The sequence below is a fragment of the Meriones unguiculatus genome, chromosome 2 (assembly GCF_030254825.1).
Source record: "Meriones unguiculatus strain TT.TT164.6M chromosome 2, Bangor_MerUng_6.1, whole genome shotgun sequence".
In the NCBI taxonomy this organism is placed as follows: domain Eukaryota; kingdom Metazoa; phylum Chordata; class Mammalia; order Rodentia; family Muridae; genus Meriones; species Meriones unguiculatus.
The window spans coordinates 188,983,095-189,002,750 of record NC_083350.1 but is presented as its reverse complement, the minus strand read 5'-3'; the positions used below and the strand labels follow the sequence as shown (position 1 = coordinate 189,002,750).

General features: G+C 43.8%; 1 protein-coding gene across 1 annotated transcript in view; it reads right to left on the bottom strand.

Annotated features, from left to right (window-relative positions):
- Gatb (glutamyl-tRNA amidotransferase subunit B) overlaps positions 1-12,532 on the bottom strand; it is a 70,044-nt gene extending 57,512 nt beyond the window's left edge. The window contains exons 1-2 of the mRNA XM_021652500.2: positions 12,331-12,532; positions 10,764-10,914 (exon numbers count right to left, since the gene is read on the bottom strand). Of these exons, the coding sequence (XP_021508175.1) occupies positions 10,764-10,914; positions 12,331-12,506 (327 nt within the window). The 5' untranslated portion in view covers positions 12,507-12,532. The remainder of the gene's footprint in view (positions 1-10,763; positions 10,915-12,330) is intronic.
- Between the last annotated feature and the right edge of the window lie 7,124 nt (positions 12,533-19,656).

Here is a 19,656-nt window from a genome sequence, read left to right as displayed (position 1 = left end):
GGGTATTTGGGTTAAAACTTGCACACTGCTTTTCTCTCTCTCTGGGTCTGAATCTCATAACCAGAGGCCATCAGACATGGACATACAAGCAATAGCAATGTCAATGCTGGGCAGTCGAGGCCCTACACGTATATAGTAAGCGGCTCGGAGGACATGTATAAATATCTGTGGATACTCCTCATGTCTGAGATACATGTGTACATATTCGCACATTTATCTATCTATTGGATAATAGCCACCCGCCTAAGTCAAAGCTCCTGGACTCCAACTACAGAAGAACATGGGTTGGAAACTGGGGTGGTAGCTTTTGGTTGTCAACACAACGGGAACCGTAATCATCCAGCTGACCTGTGGTGGGGTGTGAGGGCATTTCCTGAAGCAATGTGTGGTGGGAGGTCCCCAGAGTGAGCAGCGCTCTGCACAGCAGCCCACCACAGCCCACACATGAGGAGGCCCAAGGGACAGTGCTGCTGCTCCTACTCGCCCACGCTCACTCCTTGCTGGTGAGCACATCTGCCCTGTTGCTGTCCTGCTGCCATTCTTTACTGGCGTCAGAACACAGCTTCTTCCTGCTTCCACGTGGACTGAAGACCAGGGGCTCTGCAGGGCCCAGCAAGCCTTCAGTGCCAGCATGCTGGCGCACTCAGCCTGTGGACTGGGCGGCCACCATGTTCTCAGCCCCTCCCCTGTCAGTCACAACCGGAGTACCCAGAGATGTTCACTCTCCTCAAGGTCGTCTTCTCCAGTGAACCCTGCCTAACACAGAACCTGAGCATTAAACTGAGAGGAACACTGCTTCTGAGCAGGAAAGTGATTGTGCGAGCAGGATGGGCCAGTCACTTCCTCCTGTCCATTAGAAGGACCAGACCAAAGGATTTACCAATTTCTTCCTACTCTGCTCTCATGACATCTGCAGCCTCAAGAATGGTTCCTGCACTGTCTGCATATTTTCCTGGTAGGACAAGGCTCTATGTAGAGCTTTGCTTGCATTTACTCTACCAGTCATAACGGAGCTCTCTGGGGCTGGTTCCACACCCTCCCCCCCCTCCCTGTTAGCTGCTCTGCTCGGCAGGAATCCCACAGCTCTGGCAGCTCTAACATCTTGAAGGCTCCAAGGAAACTTCAACTCCATGCTGCACGGAAAGGCGATGGCTTCCCCAGGCCTCCACGCAGCACTCCTGCCACGCCTCGGTGGAGGGAGACTCCATAACCCTTCTCTGTTCTTGACTAAAGCCAGAGCCCCGTGGCCAAGCTCCCAAGTTCTGCTGCTTGCTGGGGCTGGAGAATGGCCCCTTATTCTATTATGTCTTCACCAGCTTTCTGTTTTCCATGGCTTCCTTCACTGCCTAAGCTTGGCTGTCCTGGAAGTTGCTTTGTAGACTGATCTTGAACTCAGAGATCTGCATACCTCTGACCCCTGAATGCTAGGATTAAAGGTGTGTACCACCAAACCTAGACCTTGGCTTTTCTTTAATTCCTTTTCATTACGACCATGACCACTATGCCTCAAGGTCTGGATCAAAGACCTGGGTCAATCTGAATCAGAAGCCTGCGTCTTCCAGACTCAAGATCAGGATCATAGGTGTGCCCTCCACTTGTGGACCGTAGTTCATTCCAGAGACAGTCGAGGTGGCAAACGGGAATAGCCATCGCATCCATGTTCTAAGCAAAGTCTATCGAGTTGCCCCGAAAGATCCCTGAACTGCTTTTTCAGAACCTTAAACAGACATCCCTCTGAACAACACACAAAGGGATGAGCCATCAGCTGTACGAAGCAACACACTGACAGAAGGTCAAATCATTGGCATACCCACAGCGCACACGCAGTGAATGCTGCACAAAGGGGGAAAGGCTAGATCACGGGAACAGTTTAAGAGATGAAGAGAACCCTCCACTCATGTAAGCCTGTGCTCACACACCCCTGCTTTAAGGAGAAGAGATACATGCAAAACTGCCCATCCCGGAACACCACATTCTACAAAGCAGGAGCACGACTGTAACAGGGACTCAGAGTGACTGACAGGAGTAAAGTCTGAGGACATCACTGAATTATAACATCCTCAGATTTCATTAAAGTAAATCACAGAAATGAAAACAAAAACCATGTTAACAGAACACTTTCACAGGTTCTCTTCTAACTTGCCCGGATAAACATCACCTAAGTGTGAGTGGACGAAGAACTATACACAGATGGCACCACAGCGCATTTCCCCAGGGTTTCCGGACCTGTTTTCTCGAGTCTCAGAATTCAGAACTCGGGGTCAGGAAGGCCTATCAGCTGACCCTCTCCAGGTCAGTCAGGTACTTCTAAACTGAGTAGGCCCTTCCAAACACGCTACTAGTGAGACTGGCTTTTAGAGAACAGGAATATTGCTGACTTACCTAACTTTAAATACATGTCAGGAGGATTTTAAAAATTAATCAAGCCCAGAGCACTCTATAAAAGCCCTGGATCGTCATTTTCAGAGAGGCCAGGCCTCTGCTGGTGCAATCTGCAGGCGTGGGTTCAAGAATGAACACCGGCACGTGTGCTGTGCGCGCTGTTATCACGCCCAGGTGGTGCGCATCAAGTATTTATTCTCCTCTACTGTGCTTTGCTGTTAATAGTGTAGACTCTTGTGAATAAAAATTCTGTAAAAGGTAGCAAACAATGGTCCAGTTTCAGTCCACAGCTGCCAGGGCCAATTCTAAACACCTCTGTATGGAAAGCCACAAATGCTCTTTTAGACAGATGGACAGTGACAGAAGAGAAGAGCGCCTTTGCAAAAGAGAAATGGCTTTTATTGTCTTTACCTACGTTTGCTCTTACACATAGATAGGAGCTTCCAGAGACGGAAAACCAGAACAGGTCACTGGGCTGCATTAATTTAATCAATGGCACATCCTGATTATCAGAGGAGTTTATCTACTGGGCCACACTGAGCATCGCTACCTGAAGGGGCAGAAAGGGTAAGTGTCCTTAGTTGTCTCCTGCTCAGAAATGGACTGAACAAGGAAGGCTCAGGCAGTCGACATCACAGTGAGCGTGAAGGATGTGTGCGTATGTGAGAGCAGGCAGGTTTGCACTGGCACATACTTCAAACAAACCCAACGCCTTGATAAAATCTCACCATGCCTGGAAACATTTTTTGCCCAATTGTGGAATGAATAGACGACTAAATCCTATGACAATTTAGCAAATAAACACATTTTGTTCCTAATTTTCTTCTCATTTCACATCTAGAGTATTTCAATAAGAGAAACTAAACTAATGTTGATAAAAAAGAAATAACCAATTCTCAGCTAATAATCTAGGATCCTGCTTATAGTTCCATTGGCTAATAATTAGTTAATAATTTAAGGATCACAGTAGAAAGTTTTTCTAGGTCAAAATAATAAATGAGGGTACACCCTGGCTAATAAACACAGAGAATGCTGTCCTCGCTTTGGCTGTAACCCTGACAATAAGCAGCAAAATGGGCTGGCTGACCTTTTCAGTCTGAAGATTCATGATGGAATTCCATAAAGTCCTAAAACTAGGCAAATTAAGAAGATAAAATGCCTGTGCTCCTGAAAACCATCCAGAGGGGTCACTAATTCAGAAGCAGGAATGACGCCAGAGCTCAGGAGGGCAGTGTGGCAGAGCAGTCACGGTGCAGACTCTCGGTGAACACGGGTAGGGAAGGGAGGCATTATGTTTCCACGTGGGCATGTGCATTTGTTTATAACTGCACACACTTGCACGAGCACACATCTAACAGACAACAGCCAAGCTCACTGCAAGAAAGGGCATTGCCTGGGGCCAAAGCTGCGGTGTGAGGTTAAGGCCATGCAGTGTCCATGGGCAGACACAAGGGTCAGGGCAGCGCTGGGCCAAGGCCGCACCTTCTGGGTTTTAATCCTGGCTTCTCTGCTTACCTTCCAATTGAGGTAACCATTGTAACCTCAAGGGTTGTCAGGAGGTTAGGGCAGCTGATCTGCCACAGAACCACCTCGGTTAGCAGAACACTGTGAACGCAGCTGAAACTCCAGCTGAGGTCAACTGCGAACACCCTGAAGCAGAAGTCAAGACGCTGAGCCAGGTAGGAAAGATCTTGAGTGGCTCCTGGTCTGGTCAGGAAGTCTGCCTCCATCTGGGAGCAACATGGAGGAGGTCCCCGCCTCAGGCCACGGGGAAGACCACGATGAGGAGGCAGAGTCCCTGATGTGGCTCCGGAGCACGGCAGCACTCTGGGACCCACCTAAGCTGCAGCAGGCTGAGAAACTAAGGCAGAAAGACCAAGGGGCCCTGGCAGAAGCTGTCATGACTTCATCCTGGAGACATCGCTAAAGCACAGGGCACAGTGGAAAAGCACACTGAGCACCACGGAGCACAGGCGGTAACAAACGCACAGCAGAAGCCGTCCTGGCGAACGCTTCCAGAGAGAATGAATTACCTAGAGACACAGACTCCTCGTCAGCGAAAACAGATGCCCGAGGCTGGTGGAGCCGCATCTTCAAAGTGCTGAGGGGAAATAAACTCAAAATGGAGTTCTCCACTATCATTCCAGACTGAGGGAGGAAGCAGGAACAGCTGGAGCACACAAGAACTGAGAGCTCATCTCTCCCAGGCCAGGCGCAGAAGACGTCAACCCCAAGAGGGGCGGAGAGGACAGGAGGCCGGGGCTTCCCCAGTCCGCACGCCACACCTACCAGATGTACTTGTGCTTCCGTAAGGAGCTTCCGTAAGGAGCATCCCATCTTCCCGTGGGCTACGGCGGGAGCGCGCGCCTTGGGCTCTGAAAGGCGCTTATCTGAGCTCCTTCCACTTGCCTTCATTCACGTACCCTTAGTTTCTAATCCTTGAGCTGAAATGAACAGCAGTGGGGGCCCAGCCAACCCAGGTCTGTTCCTGGCGGCAGCCACCTTCAGATCTCTGGGCCGCCTCGTCTGGTATTTCTCTTCCCATGTTTAAATAATCATCTGTGCCAGGGGACCTGTGGAAGAACCCATCGCCCGCTGGTGACGGCGACGGCTGCCTGGCCATTCGCCATGTGACCGGTCTCCCTAAAGCCTGGCAGAAGGACAGCTGGGGAAGCTGTTACAACGACACAGTGCACATGTTTTAGAACTTGGAGCCACAAGATGTGGTCCACTTCCCTTCCAGAATTACCTGCTGGGAGTTTCAAGGTGAGAGAATAACAACAGGAAACATCCCAGCATTTTATGTCACTATACCACAACGACTTGCTCATTACTTTCTATCTGTTAAATTCGAGTGTGCCCACCCCTGAGAGCTCGCCCCTCAACATGAGGTGGGTAACACGGAACTCCGTGAAGCCAGACTGCTAAGATGGCAGTCCCCTATGCCAAGGCCAAGGGATGGGGCTCCAGCACACGCAGGAGCCCGAGTTCCTGTGAGGGCTGTAAGAGGGAGGCAAGAAAGGGTCTTCACTGTTTGGACTTTGGGAACAAAAAAGAAGATGGAAAACAGTATAGGAAAGTAACTTAATTTTATCTTGTGTATAAAAGAAAACGTTGGTGAAAAAAATCCCCATGACTAAAAGTCTGTTAGGTGCTCTAGATCACTTACTTATTGCCCAGTTAAAAATGTAAATAACAATAATGTAAACAAAACAATAACAACCCAATCCTGCCCCTCTTCTAAAAGAAACAAAACAAAGCCAAGCTACTAACTAGAGGAAACTAGAGGACAGAAGCCTCTTAATAAGGACCAAAGCTGTTCCTGAAGAATCAATCAATCAAGCTCTCTCTCACTGTAGTTTAGAATGTGACTCTCAATTATGGTTCTGCTCTTCTCCCTAATATCTGAGTTGTGCTGCAGATTTTGTTAAATTCCGGGGGTTGGAGGGAGTGTCGGTGCTTCTATTATTCTTAAATATGCTCTCTACTGAGGGATCTAGTAACGTTATTTCCTTTCTAGAACAGCATCTTCTTGTAGTTGATTTTGCTTGCTTCCTTGTGCCTGCTCAGTGAGAGCACAGCGTACAGGCACCTGCTGTTCACACCTCCCATCATCCCCAGTCCTCTACTGGGCCTTCCTCCTCTCCCTGCGGGTTGCAGGGCTGCTGCCGAGCTGGACTCTTCATTACTCCAGGAACTGGATAATTGAAGGCAAATCTAAACAAACTGCCTGTGTAAAACTGACATTGCCCTCCGAGCACACGTCCCAGTGGTGGGGCAGAATTTTAGATAGGGATGGTTCATTTTCTGCTAAGAATGTCTAGGAGAAGCGAGGTAAACTAAATAGTGCAGTCTTTAGTGGAAGCCTGGTTCTGCTCTCCTCCAGGTGGAAGCCTGCTTTCTCTCTGCTCCCTGTCCTTTGCTCGTGCGCAGCCCTTTCGTTTCCTCTTGCAGCTGCTTCAGCATCTTCTCTTCAGCCCCATGTTCAAGAACTCAATGGCATGCCTGGATTTGAGCTGGCTTTATGCTCTGTGCTGGGTGGCTGGCAAGCCCCTCCCACCCAGAGATCCATGTGCTTGGATTCCAGGAATCGAATGTGTGTGTGTTGTCTGTGTGATAGCGTCCTCACACCCATCTTCCATCCATCAGATACTGAACTCCCCAGGCTGAGTCTCTAAGTTTCTTCTCTTGTTCCACTTACCTCCCATCTGTTCTGTCTTTGGGAAAGATTCGGTTGACTTTTTCTAACTCTTTTGGAGGTTTTTTTGGGGGGAGGGAGGATGATAGGAAAAGGCACTATCATTTTAATTCCTAAGAGCTTGTTTTAATTATGATGCCTTAGAGGATAGTTACTAACGTCTTTGAGCATTTCTTAAGCTTGTCTATCTTTTACCATTATCCACTGCCTCCTAGCTTATTTGACTTTGTTTTTATTAAGGACTCTGTCATCATGTACTGTCTGGTGGCTTGTGGCTGTCAAGCTACATTTTACAGGGAGTTAGTCAAGTGTGCATTAGCCATTCTGTGTGAGCTGCAGGCCTGCTGACTAGCAGCCTCCACGCGAGGCAGTCAGGAGGCTTTGCAGCTTCTTTGCCGAGAGACCCCCACTCCTGTCAACATCAGCAACCTCAGAGGCCTCCCTCCCGCACCTCAGAGGTGGAGCAACCTCAGAGGCCTCCCTCCCGCACAGGGTCTCCACAGCCGACCTTGCAGATTTTTGTCTGGGAAGGGAGGGAAGAGGAAAGACGGGAAAACCAGGTCACTTGGCCTCCTGGAAAAACAAGCAGGCATGAGGTATATGCGTGGGAGCTTAGGAGGCAGACCCGTGCCTACACTACTGGTGGCTACGGAGCATGCTCTGACCCCTACAGCTGGTCACATTCTGGTTTCCTCTGGCCTCTTGTCTTAGTTAAGGTTGTATCACTGTGATAAAACACCATGACCAAACGCAAGCGAAGGAAAAAGATTATTTGACTAATATATCCTGAATCCACTGAGGGAAGTGAAGGCAGGTACGCAGACCAGGTGGGAACCTGAAGGCAGGAGCTGATGTCTTGGAGGAATGAGGCTTGCTCCTCATGGTTTCCCAACCTGCTTGCCTGCTTTCTTTCTTTCTAGATTTATTTATTATGTATACAGCTTCTGCCTGCATGTGTGCCTGCTCACCAGAAGAGGGCACCAGATCTCACTATAGATGGTTGTGAGCCACCATGTGGTTGCTGGGAATAGAACTCAGGACCTTTGGAAGAATAGCCAATGTTCTTAACCTCTGAGCCATTTCTCCAGCCTATCAGCCTGCTTTCTTATAGAACCCAAGACCACCAGCACAATACCATCCAAACCTGGCTGTGCCCTCCACTATCAATCACTGATGAAGGAAATGTTCTCCAGGCTTGCCTATGGTCCAGCCTGAAGGAGGCGTTTTCTCAATTGAGGTTTCCTCCTCTCAGAAGACTCTAGCTGGTGTTCAGCTGATGTAAAACTAGCCAGCACTCCTGTGTACATTCCCTTTATTTGCTTGGTCAATTTTATGAGCTCCTTGTACTATGGCTGCCCATCCTATGTTTTCTTTAAGCACACTCTGCTTCTACCAGTAACACAAGTATTAGCAGGTACTATCAATGTGCTTAGTTGCTCCATGAGGCCAAGAAGACCAGGCCCACAGCTATGAGCTGATACAGGGCTAGTGCCTGGTAGAGAGAACAAATGTCAGCTGAGTAAAGGAATGAAGGCGACCACAGAGGGAAGAGCACACAATGATTCAAAAGTACAAGTCCTGTTTGTGTTAAATTAGCAGATAAAAGCATACATGCACTCAGAAAGCTCACTGACTGGACTCAAGGTATTTGAAAGCACTCCTGCTCTTACAGGCACTCAGAGCTCCTGTAGCCAGCATTTCTTTAACAGGTCAGCAGGCAGAATAAAGCCCACAGAGACCAATACACTCTACAAAAACAGACTTCGCTCTCCCAGAAACAGCACGTCACTACTTTTTGAACAAAGCAAATCTCTTCATTAAACAACAACAACAAAACAAACAACAACAACAACAACAAAAAACCTTAGTAGCCTTCTATGTTGCAAATGAAGTATTTTTACTGAGAAACTTGTCTGTCCAATACACTGTTGTGGCTCACATAATTTTCACTGTATCTATGGTGATGGGGCACTGGGTTATTTTGTGGTCTAGAACACTGAACTGATAAAATGCAAATAAGGATAACTGCTGTGAGTAGCAGTTACTTTTGCTGTCACTGGCAAAAAAATGTGCTTAATAATTCAAGGGAATCTTTATCAAGATGAAAGTCACCAGTCACTATGTGTTAATAGTAATAGATTAGATTTATGAAGCATATATTACTTGCAGTGACTAGGCATTTTAAAAGGGTTTACTCATTTAATTCTCATAAAAATCCAATGAGCCTAATACATTACCCTCACTTTGCAAGTTAGAAACTGAGGCAAAAGAAGATTAAGTGATCTATCTACTTGTACATTCTATTCGTCTCAATGAAAAGTTATCGTTAGCATTTTCCTACCCACTAAAACATCTTCATAAACACTACTAGTGGCTTCACAATACTCCAGTGTATACAATTATCACAACTTCCTTAACCAGTCCCCGACCACTGAGAAAGTCTGCTTGCTTCCAATCTGACATTGTTACAGATAGTCCTGCTGTAGATATCTCTGTAGGTTAAGTCTTTACCCATTTTTTTCATTGCTTTTCTATGACAGACTCTTAAAATAATCAGTGGGTCAACAAATACTTGTTGGATGACAAAAATACACAAAACAACATAATTTTGCCTTATAAAAGTCTCTTCTTACACTTATAAAACATCTCCCATCCCAAGTAAAAGTGAGTATTCTCCTGTATTTTTGTGGTTTAATTTTATATTTAACTTGCAAATAAATCAACTATATATGTATATGATACACATCATTAAAATACACAAATTTTGTTTCATGCACGAGCTATATATTTTTTTCTCTATACACTCTCATGTACACATTCCTTCCTTTAACATCCATTTCTGAGCAGATACTTTCCCTGGTCATTGACTTATTTGGGGGGGGGGGTGAGTAAGAGGATCAATAAAGTAAGTGCTATATTTTAATACGTTGATGAATCATTTGTGTAGAAACAGATAAAACTTTAGAAATATGGGCTGATATATAGACGGGAGATAGGAGGCCATTTGAAGGCAAAATATTCCTCAGGAAAGTAGTAAAACAGAAGTGAGATCTGAGGAGCAGAGCCCCTGAAAGCAAGACACTAGGGCTGGAGAGCAGCTGTGTGAGGGACAGCTGTGAGTCCGAGGCAGGAGATGAGTTGGGAGGAAGCTGGAGAAGCCGCGAGCATCAGCATGTCTTCCCCACATTTGACAGCCAGTTACACAACCACATACTGTTTTACCCCATCTTCAAAGACCACTCTCAAGTTCTTCATCTGTTACAGCTATCAGGTGCAGAATAAAGAAATGAGAACATGGCTTCTTCCATGGCTTCAGGGAAGTGTTCTAGATCACGCTAGGGTGAATGACAAGCAAAGAAGAAGAGTGAAATACTTTAAGTGATGTCTTAGTCTGAGGATTTTCATGTTCCTCAGCTGACAGACTGACACAGGTCCTTTAAAAAGAACACTTGTGAAGAGGAGGCTGGTCAGTGCTGCTGGCTCTGATGAAGAAAAACAAGCCCTTGCTCATAAAAACTGTAATTGTGGCTATTGGTGCTACAATGGAGGTGAAGTTAGAACACACCATGTTTGAAAGGGATGTCTAAATGAGTGGCAGAAAAGGTGACAAGTCAGAGAAAGAGTTGACAGAATAGGATATGCCCAACTTTCATGAGAAGATAGAGGAAAAGAAAGCTACTTAAGGGGCAATGAGAGAGGAAAAGCCACTTGGCTTCTCAAATGCTATGGACACCACGTTTCTCCAGCCATCCCTCCTTAATTGGACACACCGCTACAATTTCTCACAACAGTACTTCCTCTTGTGCAAGTACATGTTCCTCCGTTAGGTTCCCAAACCACCCTTTGCGAATTGGCTTTGCAAGAACCATCACATTGTACCCTACTTGTCTGTAACACATATCAGCCCCGTCCATCTTCAAACTCCTAAATCAAGGATCTTTGCTCATCTGTATTAGACAGTTCTTATCAGTATCTGGTGTGTAAGAGACATTTAAAATGTTTCTGAAATGAGTGAACAGATTCTATGAATACATTCAGATTTAGAAACACAATTACAGAGATAAGTCTTTATAAATAATTCATGCATCCTTTATCCAAAATTTCCTAAGCGATTATTTCCTTATTCATATTCACTATGACATAAACATTTTCTAATGAAAACAGACAATATAGAACATCTTACCGGCAAAGTTCCAGGCAGAGATGCATCAAAAAAAGAAACCAAAGAATTCGGAGGTGCTGCAAAGCACACTTGAGCTCCAGAGAAGAGTTTGGAGTTAGAGGCAATCTGTGCATGAATTTCCAGTCCTACTACAGCTGCCCATTTGTGTTCACTACAAGGGAAGAAAATGGTTAAAAGTTACACCGGTCACCATATGTTAGTTTTTATAAAGCTACATTTCAAATAATATCTTATTTGCATTTACACTAAAATGTATATGCTTATGTTTTAAAATGTGTCATTTTGTTGATGAATAAATTAACTGTACCCTATTAGCTAACAAACACTCATTAAATGACTCAATAAATGATAAATTATCAACCACATTTTGAGTTCATTGTTAACAGCCTCCAGCTAGAAGGAGGAGGGTCACACAAATACCATAGACAACCATGGCATGGCATTCCTGAAAATTTGTGGAAACAAAACAGTAAACTATCAGAGGAAACACTTTTTTTTTTCCATCCTCCAAAGGCACATCCAACTCTTGAGATCTAATTTTAAATTCTTTCAATTGTTCATACTTGACTGCTAGCAAATCTTAGTAAATGCTATAAAATGCTATACTAATGTCTCGTCTGAACATTCCTATTCTGGTGATCCAGTACTCGGTTCTCTTTGGGGAATTAAAATTCACTATTCCATATAAAAATCTATGTATGTTCCTGTTCTTCTCCTGAGCAACTTCTAGATGACACAGATTTTCACTCATGTGCACTCAGTTCTGTTTTAAGCACTTCAATAAATAACGTTCTACATCGAATAAGAAAAGTGATTCCTTCTTTTTAATTTGAAAACAAAGCCTGCAAGTGAACGGAATAAACTAGGCAAGTCAGAGCTTCGGCGTGCTCTAATTACCAAAGTATTTCCTGTTTCAGTGCATGGAAAGAAAATGGTCTAATGTACGAAAAGAATAGAAATGAGATCCTTTTAGACATTTTCTCTCTTCTTCACTGAAATGCTAAAAAGAATGGCAATCTCAACAACACAAAATTAAAATCTGCGTTGTCTCTGCATTTTAAAAGGAGCTTTAAGTCAAAATACACTGACGGCTGGTCAGGGTAAGCAAATCTTTACATAATCGGGGGAAGATTTCATCGGTCAACTACATCCTCCTAGATCAAGACGAACACGCTCATGATAAAACCAGACACCTAGTGTTTCACAGTAACACTTGCAATGACATTAGGCTCTACTATCCGGGGCTGTGTACACAGGCTTTCTCCCCGTCTTTTGGATTATAGCTAGTAATGCTAAATGGCTGCTACTACGAGCCGGAATCTAGACCCGCTACTAGTTAGTAGTACGACCGAATCCAGTCTTCCGTGGGCGAAGACGGCTGGAGGAAACGCTATTTTACACTCGCACGTTCTGCAAATAATGCCTACTTCAGGGCAGAAGCTAAGTGTGAGGGTGGAGGCGGCAGGCCTGGCTTTGCGTTTTCATTGAGGTTCAGCTGCTCATGATATACAGGCGACCACTCTCCGGCTCATTAAAACTCTCAGTTAAAGGTATGAAGAAAATATACCCTTTCCTCGGCTTCAGAGCCATGTGGAGGGAAGGCTGAGCCACTGAGCTCTGTCGCCTAGCCCAGGTGGATGTGGGCCCAGTCTGAGCTCCACTTCGGTGGCGAGAACCGCCGTCTATCCATCCTAAAGCCCAGCGTCTTCCAGGGAAGCCCAAGCGCAGCAAGGGAGCCGCCATCGCGTCGCCGGAGTCCGGGTCAGGTGACCCAGCCACCCTCTGCCGCGAGGCTGCCTGGGAAGCGTAGTTCTAGCAGTGCTCCACCAAGCTGGAGGCCCGGACCGGAAGACTACTATTCCCGGCAACCCAACCAAAGGCCGCCGGAAATCTAGTTGGGAGGGGCGGGACAGAGAACCAGGGAAGTGGGAGGGTCTGGCTTCCGTGCGACTCCTCCTAGTGGGGAGTTGGAGGGTTTGTGGCTTTCCAGCGCGTGCGCGCTGTGTGCTTGACAGCTTGCTGGAGGAGGAAAAGCCGGGAAGCCTCACCAAAGATCTTAGAGCCTGCTTAGTGGAAACAAATGACTCTAACATCACCACGAAGACTTCCTGGACCCCTCAACGCATTCCTGTCTGCTCGTACACTTCATACACTAATTTGTGCATTATTTCAACCCATACTTATTTGCATGCCTTGCATATAGACCTAGACCAATTCTTTTTATTTCTTTATTTTTTTTTTTTTTAGGTTTTTCAAGACAAGATTTTTTTTGTGTGTGTGTTGCCCTGGCTATTCTGGAACTTGCTCTGTAGACCAGGCTGGCCTCGAACTCAGAGATCCACCTGCCTCTGCCTCTGCCTCTGCTGGAATTAAAGGCATGGGCCGCCACCGCTGGCTCCTGGTCGGATTCTTAGGCTCAGTGACATAGTATAAAGCAAGACTTTGTGGCTATTGTTTTATAGAATTTTCATTTTAAGGAGAAGAACATACAGAAAATAAGTTTTTAAAAAAGAATTTCATGTATGCAAAAAGCACTATATTTGAACAGAGGTACTTGGAGACAGACCTACATTAAACTTGTATATGCTTTTTCTGTTTTCCTTAACCAGTATCTGAAGCATTTTTTTTTTTTATGTTAGAAAGCCTTGATAGAAAAAAAGAATCACCCCAATAGATTTCTTTTTGTTGTTTGACTCCAGAACTACCTCATCCTGACCTTGGGCTATCACTCAGTGGTACAACATTTGCCTACCATGTAGAAAGCAAATGGGTTCCACCCTCAGCAAGGCAAAACCAGAGTCCTTCATCCCTTGTTGAAATTCTGGGTGATTTTTTTTTTTTTAAAACAGTTTACAACAGTCCTTGCTTTTATCATCCAATTGTAACTGTTCGTATAGTACCTAATAAACGTACAGTATTTATCTTCTCTTTGCACAGCTCCTTGTCCTCATTCACCCCGGTCTTTCCGAAGAATGGTATAGGGACCTCGAGAATATTTGAAGCGGTGTGTTGTGGAGAATGCACGTGATAAAGACAGTGGGCCCTGTTGAGAGAGCGTGCTCTTAGACTAGAGATAATGAATTGTAATGATGAAGGGCAAACTAAAACATCTGCTTCTGGCAGCTGTGAAAGAGGGGATTGAGGAACCTGATGAAGAGTACAGGTGGGATAAGCTCTAGGTTTCTGACATGTATCTGAGTGTCTAATATAAGGTAAGGGAGGCAGAGAAGGAACTCATTTTCTGTGCAAACTTAGGTGCTCGGCTGCCTTGGAGAGTTCCCAGAGGAGCAGTCCAGCTGAAGTCAAGAGAAAGAAAAGATTTGTACTCTCCATATTTCACACTGACGGGTTTCAATTATTGATCACTAACTATAGATTAGAGAGCCACAATTTATGATGTTTCCATTAATATTTATAAGAAGTTATGGTATTGTGTAATATAGCCCCTCCATTGGGAAAAATAAAGTTTAAGCTGTGCTGGAGAGCTAATTCAGCAGTTACGGAGACTTTCTGTTCTTCCAGAGGACTCAAGTGTGGCTCTTAGTGCTCCCGTCCAGTGACTCACATGCCTGTAGCTCCACCCCCAGATGCTCTGACGACATGTCATGCTTTCTGCAGACAGTACACCCAGCACTCCCCAACCGTGTCTCCCTCACACATACATACATACATATATACTTGCATATATGCATACATATATACAAAAATAAACTTTAAAAACCATTGTCAGTTACTTTTTCTGTATTTTCTTTTTATCTATTTCCAGTGAAGATCTGAATTACTATAGCAGGAACACTTTCATGTAACTAAAAATGAACATGGAAGAAATGAAAGTGACTGGAACACTTTCTTTCACTGAAGGTGGAAAGTTCCTTCAAAATTTACCTCCAATTAGTTTCTTTTATCTTGTGCTCATGTTGGTCTTTAGGTCCATGATATATTGTTATCTCTCTTCTGTGTTTCTGTGTTTTCTACCTTTGCTGTGTTTGGGTTTGCATTCTTCTTATCATGCAGCTTCTCAGGTGGATTTTCTGGGCAATGGGATTTCACGTTGCTTGTGAATGCAATGTAGTCTCACCTTTCCCTCCAGAGGAGGAAGAGAAGACTGAGAGCTTTCCTCCCTCACCCCTAGACAACATAGTTAGGAGACAGTTCCCTAACTCCCAGGGAGTGTTAGGGGAGTCTTTGAAATCACCGTAGAGAATGTGGGGACACCAAAAGAACAGCCTACTTTTTTGAACAAATTGCACTGCAATGGAAACTCATCCTGATTTATACGGTGGTATTACACAATGACTCGCTCTTGCTTAGAAGGCCTCCACCCCACCACTAGAGGGAGAGAAAATCCTACGCATGTAAAAGTATTTGCTTTCCTGAGCAAATGGGAACCTTTCAGGTTGCTACATTGTATGTTATATGGCCTTTCAAAGGCCTGTAATAGCTAATGGTGGAAGTAGGGACTTATCACCCATTTTTCTGCCCTTTTTCTCTATCAAAATTATCTATCATTTCCAGAAATGCCTGTTGGTCTCTTGGTGGTGGCTAGAAGGGACAGTTTTCCAGACATTTCTTGTCCTGGAGGGCAGGTCTACCAAACCTGCTTTCACGAGATCATTTCTTGTCTTCTTTCTGAATGCAAAATATGTATCCATCAGAACTCTTATTGACAGACCATTCTCTGCCTGGGAGAGCTATTTTGGATCCACAAGGTGGCTGTCATCTGGAAGACATGGAGATTTTTATTTTGAAGGCATTCAGGAGGTAGCAGGACAGGCTTCTAACCACATTTTTTCCAAGGAGCATGTCTCAGCTCTCCACCCTTCCATTATTCAATCAATTTAAAAAGATGTTTGAGCCAGAGATGATTTTCAGTTTTGACTTATAAATGAGACTAATTAAGAAGAATGTCTTAAAAAAGATGCTTGGTTTGGGTTAGACTTTTTCTGAGCCTTGAATTGTCAGAGTTGGAATGGCTGGTTCACGTCTGTATTTGACTCAACATCTTTAGGTATCTGTATAAGCTCATTAATTTCTGAAAACAAACAAACAAAAAATTTTCCAAACCTAGGTTGTGTTTAATTGTGACCCTTCCCATTCTCTGTGACTTTACTGGTATGCAGGGGAGGAAGTGATATGGGGAAGGCATGTGTGTGCTAAGATCTGTGACTTTTTCAGGACCCTGTGTTATAAGAGAATAATACAAGTGGCACAAAATGTCTGCTTTTTAAGATGAAGCAATTTTAACTGAAATATTATAATTTCAAGTAAAATAAGATAACTTCTGCTTTTTTGGCAATGTATCTCAATATCTATTTGAATATATGTGCAAATCTTAAAACTATGTAAACTAATCTTTTCCCTAATTAACTACTTTTGTCCTATAGAAACAAAGGCAATGCTTTAAAAATACTTAGCAGATGAATATATAAAATATCCTTTCTAGTCTAACAGAGCTGGCTGTGGGTTGTTGTCATAGTGTTTCTTAATATGGTAATGAGTTTGGTCTGTTGGCTCTTCTTTTCTTTTCTTTTCTTTTTTTTTTTTTTTTTTGGCTCTGGAAAGAAGCTTCAGTGTTAAAATTTCAGCCATGTGGATAAAAAGAGTTGGTAATAAGGTCAATACAAATTCCCTATAAAAAGAAGAAAAAAACCAAAATTCATTTAAGATGATGAGCATGTGAAAAAAATGACAAGATTATCTGCATGTAGGAAAAACTTTGGAAAAAAGGTAGGTCATGTCTTTGAAAACACATTCTCTAAACACTAAGTTTCTTCTTAGAAAACCCCATATTTTAAGATCCAGAGAAGTGCCACTGGGGGAAAAACAAAGACTGGGAATACATGCCTGCTGAGCAGTTGGGAGAACAGGATTCATTTCCTTTTATTTTCCCATTAAAGTCTTGCTTCTGATAAAATACTGATGTGGAGGGAACAATTGCTTTCTCTAGAAGATTGCTTTGGGGCAAAGAAATCCATAACCCTTTCTTCATTTCCAATGCAAGGAAATAGAACAGCCTGCTCAGGGCCTTGGTGGACAGGAAATGCCAGCTGGGGAAGATGAGGCCAGCACAGTATTATCCGGCCTGGCCTAGGAACTATAATCTTTTTGTGGTCTTCTATCTGATTTCAAGGAATAGCTTGCTGTTCTGAAAATATGACTAAGCCCTGGAAAGAAACAGGAATTATGTATCAGCAAGAGTTCTACCTGCATGTAGCCCCTTGACTCCTCACTTGCTTGAAGGAATATAATCCTGAGCTGCAAGTACCAGAGCTAGAAAATATTGAACTCCATGTTTCTGCAAGCTGTGGTTTGCATGTGACCAGAGCTCTGCAAGGCACTCAAAAAAGCTCTCTATTTTTATGCTTTGTAATTGAGTAGTCTAGCCATTAAAGCTAGAGAGTTTGTGTGCATATGTGGGGGTGTTTATAACGCACGTGCACACACACGCGCACGCTCAGGAACACACACACACACACACACACACACACACACACCTAAGCTGTAAATGCTGATTTTATTTCCTCAGATGAGGGGATGAGATGAGAGCTATTCCCAAGCCTTCTGGATCCTTCCAAATTCTCATTTGCTGGATCAACTCAGCTGTTCTGGCCCAAACTTCTCTCCAAACTGACCGATTCAAACTGGCTTTCTTCAGCTTCTGACTGAATTGCTCTGCCTGGCCTCAGGCTAATTCTATCAATATGTTTTCTTCTGGCTCCTTCTCATTCTCTGGCTCATCCTATCTTCATCCGTGTCTAGCTCATTGTCTCTGCAACCTGCCTCTATAAAATTGTCCAGGTAGAGACCTCCCCCTCTCTCCCTGTGTTGCTCTGATGTAGCTGCTCTCTTGGTAAAGTGCTGCCTGCCCAGGCATGAGGGCAGGGTTTGGAACCCAATCCCCACATCCCCACATAAAAACCTGTGCACCTGTAACCCCAGAACTGGAGAGTGACTGAAAGAGACTGTAACATATAAGCAATGTGTTCACATGTGCAGTTGCAAACACATGTAACATCACTGGGACACATGAACCTTGATAAGACCTTTCCCCTAGTGAAAGCTCTTCTTCATTTATGGGGGGGGGGGAATACACCACATTCCTCTGGGTGGTGATACAGAATAGAACATTTATCTTACACATCTTGCCAGATAATTGGTGTCATTTCCTGTGTATATCTGAAGTGCTATCTCTGTCTAGGCTGCTCTTAAACCCAGAGAAATAGGGCTGAAATCTTGGTGGCTGAGTCTTCAGTTTCACCACAGTTTAACATATGGCTATGGAGAGGCAACATTGAGCTCCATGAAGAGGTGCTGCATTGGATTAAAATCAAGTAGCAATCAGATGACACAACTACTGAGATAAATGCAGAGAGCGGGAGGTGGAAAGTTCCCAGTGATCCACGAATACTAGTTAGAAAGGGAAAGAGCAGCACAGATATTATTTGTGTCTTCTTGGAGCCTGACTCTAGAGTCTGATTAAACAATAAGATTGGATGATGGCCCAACAGTGATTTCAAATTGATGTTCAAACATTTAGATCAGCTTTGTTACTAAAAGGCATTTTTACTCCTCTCCACATATAGTAAAAATGAAAAAAAAAAGTGTTAAGAATGGGAATAAATACTGTGTATTTCAAAAGGCAAACAGAAGTAAGAATATATAAAATGTCACACCAACAACTAGTGGTTGCATCTTGGTCTAATATTTATTTGTATTCATTCTGTAAAGTTGTTTTCTTTATTATGGTTGCTATACTATATGGGTATGGTACCTCTGGATAATATCTTACACTGATGCACAGTCCATGATTTTTTAAAGTTTATACGGATTTACTGAATAACTTTATTGTCCTTTGCTGACCACAGTGGACTCACACGACCTCAAACAATAGTCTCGTGATTTGTGAGGGCCAGCTGGACATTTTGCAATCTGTCGGAGTTGAGTGACCATCACAGACCTCAAAATGAAGAGTGTGGAGTTAAAAAAAAATTTTGCCTTGATTAGTTTTCTAGGCAAAGTATTATTTTAGATACTGTGGCTTTTCTCCTGAGATCTACAACAGGAGGTCACTGCCGTGTAACAACCTCCCCATGACACTGCTCGGGCCTAGAACAGTGGTTCCTCCTGACACTTGTCGGGCCTAGAACAGTGGTTCCTCATGGCACTCGTACTGCCTACAGGTGTGGCTCTCTTCTTTAAGGAAGACCATAAGTATTTTTGTGCTGCCATACATTGTTTTTCCTTAAATCTCCTTCTAAAAGCTTCTGCTAGACTTGCTTAATACAGATCTTTGAATGTGTGAAGTAGCGCTTATTTCAGAGATGGCACCGTTTGCATTGGCTTGGCCATGCAGGGGATCAAAATGCATTGTGCTGTGTGTGTTAACAGAAATTCTTCTTGAAGTTGAAAAAGAAGTCAGAGTCTCTGTTTTGGCTGGATTTGTATAGTACCATAGAATCAAATATTATGTTTCCTTTTTCTTCTTTGAAAAAAAAAATAGTTACTCATTTTCAATTGTTAAGATCAGCAAGCTTGGAAGTGGTAATTTCCACTCTGTCTGAAATATAATTTGGCAAGACAGGACAAATTACAGAAAATCAATTAGTTTCTGTTACATGCGTTGAGTATCAGGGCTGTTCTGCCTCTGCTTACTGCAGCCGATGTCTGTTTTGCTGCAGAGGATTTCTCTGAAGAAAACTACTCAGAAATTTTTTCCCCTAGGGGGAAAAAACCTAATTGTATCTGGGCATTTAATCCTTGTCAATTAAGACAGAGGCAGAAATAAATTCCTTCCATGAATTACTTTCTCTCCTCCTGCAGTTTTAAGCCACATGCTGTTAAAAGAACAGTTAACATTTACTTGCTGAAGCCTGGAATTTTAAAATATTAAAAC